Below are 15,215 nucleotides of genomic sequence, written 5' to 3'. Positions count from 1 at the left end.
CCATTTAAAATTATTTTAATGAACCTCCAATAATAGCACCCTTCACTGATGTTTGAATATAATCCTCTGTTTTTGCCCCATGTTTTTTCTTTCTCTTGCTGCACTCTAATAGCATGCATGAATCAGGAACACTGACAGATACATGCATGCCTTTTAATATCCCACGAGGCATATGGAACTCTGCACACACTCACCGCGGGCCTTTCAGAAGGTGTGGGGAAGGGGAAATGTGAAATCCCTGGGGGGGGGGGCGGGGGGAGGGGCTCTAAGGCTGGCACCTGCTGTGTGAAAGGCATGTGCCCAGATTGAATCAGATGAGTGGGTGGTGTATTCATTATTATGTTTATTTCTAATTCACCCTAAGAAAATCAAGGGCAGTGCCTCTTCCCCTTAGAGCTGGTTGTAGAACATCTTGAAGTCTATAGCCCAGTCCAGTCACTGTACTTTGAAAGTCATTGTTAAACCCACATGAGGCATTTCAAGACACTGGCTGGCTGGAAACCATATCCAATATAGAACAGTTGAAGGATTCTGTAGATCATCACTAACTATTGTAATCTTTTTGTATTATCAATGATAAGAACAGCTAATTTTTCCTGAGCACCTCCTTTGAGCCAGGTTAACTATTTCTAAGTATTTAACCAGTCAAAATGGGCTCTGGTTGTCAGTAACCAGTACTAACTGGCTAAACTTCAACCTGATTTTGAGTGATCACTATTCTAGAGGTTATAAACTGACAGCCACATACGGTTCATGGGTGTGTTTTATTTGACCTGATTTGTGTTTAATTTTTAAAACTTGTTGCTGACATAGTTATAAAAATAGTGAGATTTCATATGAAAATCCCAATGAGGATGGAGCAATGCAGAGCCTGCATGCCCACAGGACCAATCTGGCTAGCCCGGTGCCCAGCTCGTAGAAGGTTCTCAGGAGAAGGTAGCTGTTATTATCATGGATAATATAAAAAGAATACAATAATTAGTCATGAGTCACAGGATCCTCCAACTGGTCCGCTGGAGATGAACACCCACCGAGCCCTTGAGAGCCACCAGCTCCCCTGTCTGCCCCTTCCCCCACTACTCCCACCTCCCTCACTGACATTACCTGCCTGGCCTCTGTAGCTACCTGTTCCTGGAAGGTACCACCCCTCACTCAGACTGTGTGAGAACCAGTGTCTTCCTCTTAAAGAGACTTCTCTCCTTGCCACATTCCTTTGGCCTCTGTCTAGCTTCCCTGCCTGAGCTTTTGACCATAAACTCCACAGCAGTGATTCCCAGCCTGGAGTGTTTATCAGATTCGCCTAGAGGGCCCCACCCCCCCAGGGTTTCTGATTCAGGAGGTCTGGGGCAGGGCCTGAGAATTTCACTCCTAAAGTTCCTAGGTGATACTGCTGGTCTGGGGACCACACTTTGAAAAACCACTGCTCTACACGTAAAGAATGAACCTCAATGTCAGTGGCTCAATGCCGGTGGGGATGGGGGCATTTGCATCTTTCCTCCGGCCAAGTGAAGAGAGATTGGTCCACATTTTGAGACCTCATGAAGAGCCCCACAAAACCCAAGTGGTTTGTGTGTGCCACCTTCAGGTTCCCAGTTTCCTGAATGGAGAATCCACTCTTCTCTTCCAGATTGCTTTTTTTTTTTTTTTTTGCAGTACGTGGGCCTCTCACTGTTGTGGCCTCTCCCGTTGCGGAGCACAGGCTCCGGACGCACAGGCTCAGCGGCCATGGCTCACGGGCCCAGCCGCATGTGGGATCTTCCCGGACCGGGGCACGAACCCGTGTCCCCTGCATCGGCAGGCGGACTCTCAACCACTGCGCCACCAGGGAAGCCCCCAGATTGCTTTTTGATTGTTTTTTATATAACAAAAGTGATGATACTGCCTATGACATGCAGGTGTACACATGAACCCCAAGTGTACACATGGACATTATCTTAGGGACTAGCAGCAGCAGGACTTAACACTGTTCTGCCCCTCAAAGACTCTGCACCCAACACAACGACCAACGTGTGACACGCCGCTAACAAAAATCATCAACTATCCCAGAGGGCCTCCTGCGTCCCGGGCACGTGCTGAGTGCTCTATGCATTATGAGCCTCTGATGGAGCAACTGTTATCATCGCTGTACTGCAGACGATGCAGCAGAAGAGCAGAGAGGGGAAACGACTCGTCCAAGTTGTCCAGATGCAGAATAATCAAGAGATGGTTCGTTGGACCCACTGCATTCACCGAGGGTCAGACACTATTAGGAATATTGTGCTCAATCCTGTGTCTGTATTTTAAGATGGATGTTGATTACCTGGAGGACATCAGGCACCCAGAGGTGATGTCACACGGGACATGCTTGCAAGTGGAGGAGGGGCGTGTTTAGCCTGAAAATCGCAGGATTCAGGAGTATAAGGATGTGCTACAGAGAAAGAGGCTCTGGTTGATAGAACAGGACCCAGTGATGGCAATTCTGGGGAGGCTGATTTGATATCAGTATACATGTTGGCAACAATTAGAAGGACCACAGTGTGGAACTGGCTGCCTCTAGAAGGACCCTGTATCTGCACACCAGGAAGTGTCCAGAGAGAAACAGAATTCATCAGGGATGCTGTGATCCTAAGCATTTGGGATGTGCAGGACTGGCGAGATGACAGAAGCAGAACTACATGTCCTTTGCCCCGGGCATCCTGGTACACCTCTAACGGAGTCAGACTCTGAATCCTCGCTTCCTCACACGCTGGCTGAGTGACCTTGGACAGAGCGCTTAACCCCTCTGTGCTTCCATTTCCTCTTCCATTACATGGAAGCACTTGCTTAATAGGTTGTTGTGAGGATTTAATCAGATGCTATGTGTGAAGTGTTTAATATGGCCAGATAAGTGGCCAAGAAATTCATAATAATGATATCAAAACAAGCACCGTTATCACTGTCATTTTCTTCATCTTAACATCTGAGACCCTCACAATTTCAGGTTTCGGTGACAATGTTTGTGCTCCCTTTTCAGCCTCAGTCGGTAGTTTTACAACTCATAATAAAGTCACCAGGTCTCCGCTGTACTTAATCTAACGAACAAATATCCTCCCAGTAGAACCACGGTTCCGATTAATTCAGGGGCAAACTCCTCCCCCCTGCTGAGTCTTTGGGGATAGAAGCACTACCGTGTGCACACAACTGCAGGAAATGTGAGACCTTTACTATTTTAGTAACGGTTCTCTGAGAGCTATATCTACGCCCAGAGCCTCCAGGAGGGCTACCAGCACGTCACTCATTCTGGTTCGCCTTGGGTGGGAGCTGGCTGGTGGTTCTGTCTTCTTTACTGACTCAGATGGAGTGTATATTTCAGAATTAAACTTAAATACTGTTGAGATAAACAGCATGACCTTTTCAACGTCAGTATGAAGAGAAAATGACACAGTCGAACCAAGGAAAGAACGAGGGCAAAATTAGATTCTTTATCACTGTCCAAGAATGGATCTGAACTCTGCTCACCCAAGAACCATTCCCCAGCTCAGACGGTTACAATAATTGAATCGATAAAACAAAAACTCGATGTCCATGGTCTTTCCCACATTCATAGAGGCCGTGTGGATGGAAAACTCCATTTTTGTACCCACTGCCTTTGAGTATAAATGTGAGCGCTCCTAGATCGAGGTCCACCCCTCGGAGGACACCAAGGGCACACGCATTGGAGAGAGAAAGAGAGTGTTATGATGTGGACCCAACAACCAGAGAGAACGGTTTACTTACGGCTTTCGGCTTATACGGGGGTTGAATCTCTTTGCGTTCAAGTTTCTCCCAGTCAATATACCGGAAAAATGCATGCTCTTTAATGTCACGTTCACCTTCAGGTCCACAACCCAGGCGTTTGCCCGGGTGTTTGGTCATCAGCTTCAAGAGAAAGAGAAACGTGGAATTTAATGAATTTCAGGACAGGAAACGTGGGACTCTCAGAAATGATCACTCCTATGAATTAGGGAAGACAGCTTGAGGAAGAGTCCCAACTAATCTTTATTTTTTGCTTTTCATCCCAGCAGTAATTTCCTAGCCAGGTCTTTCTAATAGGAGGACCCGACAGTAGTGCCTGCTGCCCCCCCGTCCCAGAACAAGATCCCTTATGGTTAATCAAACCTCAGCCTGAATGTGCCTGAACTTCAAGTTAGAAATGTCACGATTCATTTTGATTTATGAATGAGGTTTACGCAGTTACTGATGCATTTAATGAGAACAGTTTCAATATCTTCAAATTCCCCTCCTGCCACCACTAGGAAACTGGAGTTTGACCAAAGCAAAGGGCACGTTCATTCAGATAATATTTGCATTTCTCAGTAAAGCACTTGTGAAAATGACAAGTCAGAAGAAAAAATATTAGTCAAATGGACCCAAGTTTCAAGTAATTACTTTCCAAAAGCTCATTAAATAGTCAAAACCTAGCCCAGCTCATTTCTCTTGTATCACACATTACAGTAAACTCCGCTGAGGTTTCTTTGGTGTCCCATTTAAATTACTTAATTATCAAAACCCTCCATCTTTGGGTCTCTGAGCCAGTGCTAAATAACAAGATGAATAGCTGCTCCAAGATGAAACCAGACAGGCTTCCTCTTGTAAATGAACCCAAAGCAGCATGAAAATCTCTCTGATCTCAAGTCTTCAGCAAATGCACAGAGAGTAAAGACGGAGGAGTTGATGATTAATTAAAAAAAAAAAAAAAGATCGGCAAGAGGCCATCAAAAGAAGAAACAAAACAATTGGAACATACAAGACCAAGAAGCTTCCAGGAGCTGACCTGACTCCAAGTAGCCCAAGGCGGTAGATTCCTTAGATTTTTGCCCAGGGCTTCAGGATTATGGGGGAAGGGATGAATCCAGCAATTCACACCTACTCTGTGGGACATTTAGCTCAGCCTGATTCTTGCTACAGATAATTTGTCATCAGAAGCTACCCTCCTACACACACACACACACACACACACACACACACACACACACACACACACACACACACAAGCACATACTTTCCCCATATGCTTTACCTTCCAGGGGAAAAATAACTGGGCACTTATGTTCTAAGCTACTTCTTTATTTATATATTATATGCCTGGTCTTACCTGATTCTCACAATAACCCAATGAGTTGGGTGTATTACTTTTTACCATTTGAGTGACAAGGCAACTGACACAGAGATAGTAGATGGCAGAGCTGGGACTGGATCTCACCTCTGCTGACCTCTAAACCTTGAGTTTTTAGAGAAATAGATTACATGTGGTTCCCCAGGGATATCTGTGGCCTGGCTTGGTCAGGAAAAGTTTATGTAGGGCAAGGAAATTGGGCCAAGCCTTGACCTTTGTATAGGATTAGGATGGCAGGAAAGAAAGGGTTACGAGGTCTTGGTTAGCACAGCCAGTAACCCTATCGATAACGGCTTCCGTGTCCTGAGCACTCCCTGTGTGCCCAGGCTCTGTGCCAAAGGCTTCTCAGCTGTAACATATCACTCTTTCATCTCCACAACAACATTTTCAGGCCTCAGAAACTATTATCCTCATTTTCCACATAAAAAAACCAGGTCCTGAAAAGTAGTCACCTACTCAAGATTACACAGCTAATGAGCAGAACTATGCTTTGAACAGATCAGCCTGACCCAGAGTCTTGAAGCTCCATCTTACAGTTTCTTCTTGTTTTCACCCTAACGTGTGGCCAGTTGGGGCATCTGTCTGCTTTAAGTTTGTACAAAGTGGGAATGGTGATCTGAGCAAACGTATGCTAATTTTTTTTTTACGGTGGAAAATAGGGTCTTTAATGGGATGGAAAATAGGACATTTTCAATTGGAATGGCACTGTTTTCAAAAACCTAGCTCACTTTCCATGTAGGCAGGAGAATGCCAGGCGGAGCAAAACCACTGCAGAAAACACCCCGCACTAATGCCCAGCTCTGCTCAGCTCCTGCACGCTGAACTCCTGTGCCCAAAGCCAGCCACGCAGACGGCTGGACTTAATCACTCTTCCGATCTCTGATCACCTCCCAGACAGACCCCCTGGGGCCCGCGGTTCAGGAGGAAGCATTTGGCTGTTCACTTGAGCATCACCCCTTCTCTGGAGCATCAACCTTGAAGAAAAAGCCTACACAGGCCTCAGCCGACACAACTCAGAAAGGTCCCCAAACACAATAGCAAGAAAGTCACCCTCGTTAATCCTGAAGGTTATGGGTCTGAAATTAATAGAAATCTGCTCTACCAGGGAAACTGCTAATTGGAGCTGAAGCTGAATGCAGCTGACCTGGAAAACCCTCTCCTCCATGACCCACTTAGAACCCCAGCTGTCTAAGCAGGCAGAGCTGTGAAGGGGAAGGTCTTGAACATGTATCGAGCACCTACTACTGTGCCAACACCATGCAAAACGCTTAGCTCTTCTGTTACCTCATTTAACACTCTCCCAAACTCTGTTTAATTAAGGATTAATATTCCATTTTTGGAGATAGACAGAAGCCCACAGATGCAAAGTAACGTGCTCAAGGCCACGCACCTAGGAAGTGAAAGGGTTGAAATTTGCAAATGGTCTTGAGCTCCAAAATCTGCCACTTAAAAAATCCCCGTCTCGGGAGATGCAAGCTCAAAACACAAGAGGAGGCTAGCATGTAACATAGCAGTGCCAGCATTAGTAAGAGTGGAGTCATAACCCAAGGGTTTCAGAGCAGAGTGCCAGACTCTCTTCTACGTGATTCCCTCGTATTAACCCATCCAGTCATCAGAGAACCCTATGTGCAGTCCCATAGGTGTGTCCTCAATCTGCAGATGGAGTTGAACAACTTCCCGGTTGTCACAGGGCTAATAATGCTGGGATTTGTGCTCACATGGGGATTTTTTGCCCAGAAAAATCAGGATAGGAGAGGGCACATTCTACCTAAAGAGACAGTGGCTTCCAATTCAGCTGACTGATGCCTTACAGGAATGACGGACCAGCATGGACAGATCAGATGTTTCAAGAGAAACTGGACAGCTGAATGTTTATGGGAAATCCCCTGATCTTTAAATGTTGGCAATTTTTGCGGTACGCGGGCCTCTCACTGTCGTGGCCTCTCCCGTCGCGGAGCACAGGCTCCGGATGCACAGGCTCAGCGGCCATGGCTCACGGGCCCAGCCGCTCCGCGGCACGTGGGATCTTCCCGGACCGGGGCACGAACCCGTGTCCCCTGCATTGGCAGGCGGACTCTTAACCACTGCGCCACCAGGTTAGCCCAAACGTTGGCAATTATTAAACAAACTGAGAGCTCAGGTATGACCTCCTCCCTCTCCCCAACCCCATATAATGTCTACAGGGGTTTGCCCTGGCCTTGTTCCATGCTCTCTCTTGGTGCCAAGGGGCCTCGCTTAAGCTCCTAATGAACCTCTCCATGCTCTGTTCCTCGTCTTCCCTCTCCCCGCCTCATAGCCTCAAAAACTATTTTCAACCTATAAATTTTTTTTTTAAAGAAGATGTTGGGGGTAGGAGTTTATTAATTAATTAATTAACTTTTGCTGTGCTGGGTCTTCGTTTCTGTGTGCGGGCTTTCTCTAGTTGCGGCGAGCGGGGGCCACTCTTCATCACGGTGCGCGGGGCCTCTCACTATCGCGGCCTCTCTTGTTGCGGAGCCCAGGCTCCAGACGCGCAGGCTCAGTAGTTGTGGCTCACGGGCCTGCTTGCTCCGCGGCATGTGGGATCTTCCCAGACCAGGGCTCGAACCCATGTCCCCTGCATTGGCAGGCAGATTCTCAACCACTGTGCCACCAGGGAAGCCCCAACCTATAAATTTTAAGATGTTAGGGACTGAGACGAATTCACATATGTTTTCCCCAGGGATATTTGCATCCTAACCTATGCAGATGACACACAAATCTTAGGTGACTCACTGAGAGTGGGAATTTAGGCAGCATGGCAAGGTGCTTCTACATGGAGGGGCTGGCCCAGCTGTTATAAACCACCTGAGTCTTCAGCTTTCCTTCACCCAAGCCAGCTCACATGGTGTCTGATGGGTGAGGAAGGGCAGGGCTGGGTTGGGCAATGGGAAATCTGCAAACACTCCAAGAATCTAGGACTGGCGGCCCTGGTTTATCCAGACACACAGGTGGGCATGCTCTAATGCTGAGAATGCCCCGGTACTGCTGACTGGTGGGAGGGAAAACTTTATAAAGGCAGCATCCCTGGGCCCTGTTCTCTGGGGGTCTCTCAGTGTTGCTTTCGTACTTTCATCAGTTGAAAAGTTACCACATTTGGTTAAGATACTTAAAGGCAGTGGTTTTCAAGCGACCTTTTTTTTACAACACAGATGCCCAGACATACTCTCTGGGGTGAGGCTGAGGTCTGCGCTTTCTGAAAAAGCACTTCAGATCATCCTGATGGTACCAACGGGGAGGACCACTGGTCTCCAGGGACTCACCCAGGTCACTGTGAGCACATCCTGGCCGCACGCAAGATGCATAACAAGCAATCCTTACCCCAAAACATGTGTCCTGCTTTGTTCACAGGTGCAATCTGCATACATCACAATGTATAAATGTGCGAATTTTTCAGCCATCTGTGGGTTGGCGAGGGAGTACGGGTTTGGGGACACTCAGTTTGGGTCAACTTATCTAGAGAATTCCTTAAACTCAATACTGCCTGATATCTTCTTAGGACAAAAGTCACACGCTCCTAGTATTAACTAACCACGTAGGCCCCAGCGCAGAGTGAAGCTGACGGATTCGTGCCACAGAGCTCTTGTGTACCTTCCCCTGGGTTCTAGCTCTTTGGCAAAGTCTCTGTGCTTCCTACCTCATTCACTCCATTAGCATTCCCCTGTGCTGGCTTAGAGCCTGGAGCCCAGCCAGCAGCAAGATGCTATTGCAGGCAGTCCTCCACGGTGCTTCTGTGCAAATCAGAAAAAAGCTCCCTTTCCTCTGGGCGGTAGCAGCTCTGTGCCAGGCTCACAGGCTGGCAAGTGGGTGAGGGGTGGAGTTCAGCCTCCACTGCCCCTCCCCCACCCTGGGCAAAGCATCCTTGTGCAGGGCACAACCAGCACCCCTGTAGGTGGTGGTCCCGGCCGCAAGCTCTAAGGGGCTCACTCACCCCTTTGCAGATGGCCACAGCTTCCTTGGACATGGACTTTGGATAAGCCACGTTGTGTTCCATGATAGACTGGAAGAGTTCATCTTCATCCTCCCCTTCAAAGGGTGCCTGTGGGACAGAGGATAGGGTGGGAGAAGGAGTCCTGCCTGAACCTCCCCCAACTGCCCCAAAACAACAAGCGCTGCTCCCTGGGGTCCACAGCGAGGCCACACTTCCAGGGAGAAGATAAGGAAAACTGGTGAACAGACTAGGGTAATAACCCCAAGGTCATGGAAGTCATAGAGGTTCAGATCTGTGAGCTGGTATCAAGCTGACACTTTCTCCTAAAGAAACCATGAGGATGGAGATGGGGGAGGACTTTCCTTACAAATCACTTAAAATTCAATTACCTGCCCAGCCAACATCTCATACAGCAGGACTCCGAATGCCCACCAATCCACGGACTTCCCATAGGGCTGATAAGCAATTATCTGGAAAACAGAAGGCATCTGTCAGGGAGATGGCAGGTTCTTGCAGCCGCTGAGACTGACTGAATAGGCAGTTCTTTTACAATAAGACTGGAGCATCCCTGGGGGCAGGGTGGTGGGGGGAGAGTTCTTCCTTTGCCTGTCACCTGCCTATTGTGAAAGATTAAATTGGCTGACACAGTCCCAGATGTGGGTCTCTGTCTAAAAGAGTCAACAGGGAGCCCAGTGTCCACCCAACCTATTTCTTTACCTTAGGAAGATGGACATCCTTTTGCAGAGATACCCGCAGGCGGGGAAAACATCTGTGGATGTCACATTGCCTTTTTAAAGCACCTAGTATGGTTGTGTTATTTTCGATTTTAATATAGTGAGCGTGGCATTTTAAAGAAGAAAACCCATCTTCGTTTCTCATTCCTAAAGTAATAACATTTACACAACAATGTGAATATATTTAAGGCTACTGAACTGTATGCTTAGAACTGGTTAAGATGGTAATGTGCTTTTTTGCCAAAATTAAAAAGACTTTTAAGTTAAAAAATGTAATAGCATTTATTCCTATTTTACTATTTATTTAAAGATATAGATAAGCTAAGAGAATGCAATTGAAATCACCCATAATCCTCTATCAAGAGAGAAATCAAGATTAACATTTGGTCTATTTCCTTCTAGGTTTTTTTCTATTAATATATATTAAGCTCCGCGTGTAGGTATGTGCTTTGCATGAATACTTTAACGTGGAATTTTAGTAAAGGATTTTATTCATTTAGAATTTCCATGCTAATATCTGTACATCAACATAACCAGCTTTTACCTCTGCACAATGTTCCATTGGATGGATATATCAAAATCTATTTCATCAATACCCAACTGACTGGGTTCCTTCCACGTAATTAGATATCTGGACATTTGTTCAATTTGTTTTTCCTTAAGATAAATTCCTAGGAGTAGAATGGGTGGATCAAATGGTACACATAGTTTTCAAGGTTTACTTATTTGTTACCAAATTCCCAGAGCATGGCAAAGTCTCGAACAGCTGTGTGACCATCCATCAGGATGTAGGGGTGTAAAACTCACTCTATCAGAGGGATTAGAAGGTGATACAGCAAAGGTTAAGGGCTGAGGATTGAGGGCCAGACAGTCCAGACTTGGAATCCTGACTGCCGTTTCCCAGCGTGTGACCCTGGGGGAAGTTACTTAACTTCTCTAAGTCTCAGTTTCCTCATCTACAAAATGAAGTTTATAATAATATCTCTGTCATAGGGTTTTCTGAGGATCAAAGAGAAATATGTGCCTCTCACTTATTATGCCCTCGAAATGTCAGCTATGACTCAAAAGTTCTCTAATTCGGTCATGGTTTGTTTTACTCAACACGTGTGTCTGAGCAACCTTGGCTATAAAGTAACTGTCCGTTTATCCAATTCCATCTCCCACCTCGGCTTCTGCCCTGAAATCAGAAGTGTCCTCTGAGGAGAACTGACCTCAAGGGATGAAGAGAAAGCTTTCTGGGAGAACACATATCGCAAGTGTTTTCACACTTTTTTTTTTTTATAAAATCAATTTAATAAATCAATTTCATAAGTATATGCAGCACACATTTAACTGTTAGGCATCCTATTTTCTCCATTATTAGGAATAATGCAATACATACTCTTGTATGTCTTTTACTACACGCAGGCACTATCTGATTAAATACAAATTGAATAGAGAGGTGATCAGGGCGTTAAAAATACGAATCTTAAATTTAAGAAGAATTGTCAAATTAAACTCCCAAGTGGCTGTGCTAATTTATACTCTCAGCGCTTGTGTGTTAGAGGATCTGTTTCCCCCCACACACCCTCACCACTTTTAAAGTACTTCATGTCTCCTTCGATCCTCATGACAACCTAACAAGTTAATCCTTTTACAAAGGGAAATAGAGCCTGCGCGAGATGAAAGAAGTTGCCGGAGGCGATGGGGTTATTTAATGGCAAAGCAGGGGGACACCTGACCTGAGTTTATTCCCCTCCCCAGCGGGCTGTGGGCTGTGAGCTGGAGGAGGATGCAGCTTCCCCAGTAACACAAGTCGGGGCTCCTGCTTGCCGGCATCACGAGCACCCAGGAACTTTTGAAAACCACAGATGTGGAGGCCCACCCTGCAGGGATTCTGATTCCATGCACCTAGGGTGATGCCTGGACATCCCCATTTTAAAAGCTCCCCAGGTGACTGTTAAGGGCAGCAGGACTTGTGAACCAGAGATCACTGAACTCATGGCAGATCAAGGAATTGTGTCTGATGTCCTAATCAGCAAAATGATAATAAAGCAATGTATGTCACGTGGGGATAACTCCATTGGGTCCTAATAAAGGATTAAGTGCTTAAAGGATTACTTTCCAATTCCTCAAGTAATACACAAATACATTTACCTTGTGAAAAATTTAAACAGTACACAGATTAAGCTAAATTCCCCTTTACCACGGCCTTATCCTCAGAGGTAACCAATGTTGTAAAATCAGTCTGTAATCTTCCAGATTTTCTATACTTTTGCATGCATATCTACATACTCATAAGAAACATATAGCAGTGTTCTGTGTATTAGTGTTATTTTCCAGAAATGGTATCATGTTGTATTTATCATTCTGTAACTTGCTTTTTTTCTCTCAATGGTATTTCCACATCTGCATATACAGATGCCTAATAGTATTCCATACTATGAATCATTCAGTCTATGGCCCATCCCTTAATCAACAAACATTGTTCAAGGTAGTGCAGACAGGTGCGCTCTGATCTTTGTAAGGGCTGAACAATATTTCTTAATATGCAATGTAGCACTGTTCCTTTATTGATCGTCTTTGAGGTTGCCTTCCGTTTTTCATTATTTCTTTGTTAAGATTTTTTTTGATGTGGACCACTTTTAAAGTCTTTACTGAATTTGTTACAATATTGCTTCTGTTTGATGTTTCAGTTTTTTTTTTTTTTTTTTTTGGCAGCCAGGTGTGTGGGATCTTAGCTCCCCGACCAGGGATCGATCACTGCACCCCCTGCGTTGGAAGACAAAGTCTTAACCACTGGACCGCCAAGGAAGTCCCTATTTTTCATTATTAAAAATAGTGCTGCAAGGAAGAAAGGACTTCGAACACATATCCTTCCACGTATGGAGTGTGTGTGTGTGAGGGTGTGTGTGTGTGTGAGTGTGTGTGTGTGTGTGTGTGTGTGTGTGTGTTTTGCAAACTAGATTCCTAGAAGAGGAACAGCTTTGGTGACAGAGTATGCAGGTTTTAAATTTAGTGCCGAGCTACTTAGTGACATGGGGCCTCCCGTCACCATTGTTACATAGGAAGCCTTAACAGTCAGGAAAAGAGGAATTCTAGAATGTCCATTTCCCAGACTCTCTGCCAAGCTCTCAGTTCCTTTCCATAGAAATCCAGTGACAGATTGCAGAACGCCACCTTCCTGAGCACCAATTCAGAGAAGAAGGAAGGCTATCATCTGGCACAAAGTTGTGTACCATGACATGTTGGGGAAATCCATTCTGCAACTGACCGCTTCCTTTGGGAAGGAACGGGGAGGCACGAAAATAAATCTTCACACTTTCATTTATATCTTAATCATAGGAAGAAAAATTCTGAGGCTTTTAGGATTTAGCACAACTACTGCATACCTATTAGTACACAGACCCTGTGTCATAAGTCAGTCCAGAGAATCGATCTATCCCTTTCCCCTCCCCCTCCCTCCCTCCCTCCCCTGAACAAATATTTCAGTGTCAAAATTAGGAGGTATCCTACGGCCATGAGCCATAGCAGCTTGAGGAAGAATTTTACTGATGTGTGGTGGATGGTTCTTTTGAGTTTTATTTAAATTTTCTCCCAAACCTTGATGTATTTTGGGCCTGAGCTTCTGGATGTGTGCTAAGCTAATTTTCATGTGTGATCGCAAAGGAATAATTTAGAGGACAGGAGAAGGATCAGCCTGAGGTTTGCTTGTCAGGTACCCCCTGAACCTTTCCCAGCTCCTATGTGGCCACCTAGGGCCCCGGGGAGACATCAGTACATCAACACAACACAGACACGCCTTAGGGGTTGGCATCAGCTCACCTCAGGGGCGATGTAGTCTGGAGTGCCACAGAAGGTCTTGGTTGTCACTCCGTCCCAGATGTTTTCCTTACACATGCCGAAATCAGCGATCTTGATGTGACCCTCGGAATCCAGCATCACATTGTCAAGTTTCAGGTCTCTATGCAGACAGAAGATTTAGAGATTTAATTAAATGCTATTTATTTCAAGTCAACCAACAGCCACTCATTATGCGCCAGACACTACAGCAGGGGTGTTGGGGGCACAGCCATGGGTACAACGCAGCCCTTGCCCTCCAACAGCTTATAATCTGGCAGGGAGATACAAGGGTGCACAAACCCCTGTGCTTTGCTTTTCCTACAGAGCCAACTGTGCCAAGCGTCTCAGAAGGACACAGTGAGACAGCAGCTCTGAGAAGAGTGATCCACAGACAGCTGTATAAAGGACAGAGCATCCACAGAAGCTTCCACAGAAGCTTCCTGTATCCAGGAGCATCTCCAGAGTTGACCTCTGCAACTTCAGGACCGCTTACATTTCGTAGGAAGGTATGTTTTACACACATTTTTATTTTTAAAAAATCTCTGAAAATCATGGGGAAAAAAATGGATTGAGAGCATCTTATTTAACACCACGTGCCCCAAGGTCTCCTAAGCCAGTTCCTCGGCCATGAACTCAGGAGTTTCTACTGATTCTTTCAACCAAAAAATATGTGTTGCACACCTACTATGTGACAGGCACTATGCTTTGAGTGAGGTATATACTATGAACAAGATAAACAAGCATCCTGCTCTTGTTAGGATTAAATTCTAGTAGAGGGGAAAAGACAATCACCAAGTATTCAAATCTATAAGCATGCTTATTATAGCTTCTGATGGATGGTACGAAGGAAATAAAAAGAATGATGAGATGGACAGGAACTGAAGGAGGTTACTGTAACAGAGTGTCAGGAAGGTGTCACCTCCATGGAGCGATGTCCTAAATGACACGGGCTACACTCCCATTCTTTTATTTCATCCATGTTGATGAGGAGAGTTTGATGTTTGGGGACCCTTGCACACTCCCAGTGTATCTGAAGACTCCAATATCATCACACTTTCCTCCTCCCTAAACACTGACTCCAATGTCATCACTTGGTGTTTCAGCATCAGTGAGTAGGGACGATCTATGGGCCAGACTTCCTCAATCCCATTAGAAATCCAACTTCCTCAGAGGTAAAGGGATCTACTGTTCAGTTCAGATCTCTCCTTTAAATCATCTTCACTGGGTGGTGGACATCTGTGGCTTCTGCCTATTCTAGCATCCTGGGGTGAGAGCAACCTATTATTCCTTTGAAGAACCACCTTCCATGATTCTCAAGCCATTCTCAAGCATCCTAATATTCCTCTGAAGAACCATCTTGCCTGATTCTCAAGAACCACCTTCCCTGATTCTCATGGTTGGTGATGCGGCTCTTAACTTCTGGTTCCGGGAGTGGTCATGTGGTCCTGTCCTGGCCAGTGGAAATCCTGCTGGTCACAGTGACTGGTTCAGGAATGGCCATGTGACCCACTATGAGCTACTCAAAGCCTCTGAACATCAACATCAGCCCTGGCATTTTCGCGGATACCATCAGGAAAGAGATGAGCTCTTTTTACAT

At 45.7% G+C, this 15,215-nt stretch overlaps 1 protein-coding gene across 2 annotated transcripts in view; it reads right to left on the bottom strand.

The window, feature by feature from the left end:
* The window catches only part of PRKCB (protein kinase C beta), a 311,182-nt gene that overhangs the window by 22,891 nt on the left and 273,076 nt on the right, over positions 1-15,215 (bottom strand). For both annotated transcript variants that reach the window (XM_060122196.1, XM_060122195.1), the window contains exons 13-16: positions 13,601-13,739; positions 9,452-9,532; positions 9,063-9,170; positions 3,736-3,876 (exon numbers count right to left, since the gene is read on the bottom strand). In XM_060122196.1, the coding sequence (XP_059978179.1) occupies positions 3,736-3,876; positions 9,063-9,170; positions 9,452-9,532; positions 13,601-13,739 (469 nt within the window). The remainder of the gene's footprint in view (positions 1-3,735; positions 3,877-9,062; positions 9,171-9,451; positions 9,533-13,600; positions 13,740-15,215) is intronic.

Source organism: Lagenorhynchus albirostris, chromosome 15 (assembly GCF_949774975.1).
Source record: "Lagenorhynchus albirostris chromosome 15, mLagAlb1.1, whole genome shotgun sequence".
Lineage (NCBI taxonomy): Eukaryota > Metazoa > Chordata > Mammalia > Artiodactyla > Delphinidae > Lagenorhynchus > Lagenorhynchus albirostris.
This window is presented reverse-complemented; position numbering and strand designations above follow the sequence as displayed.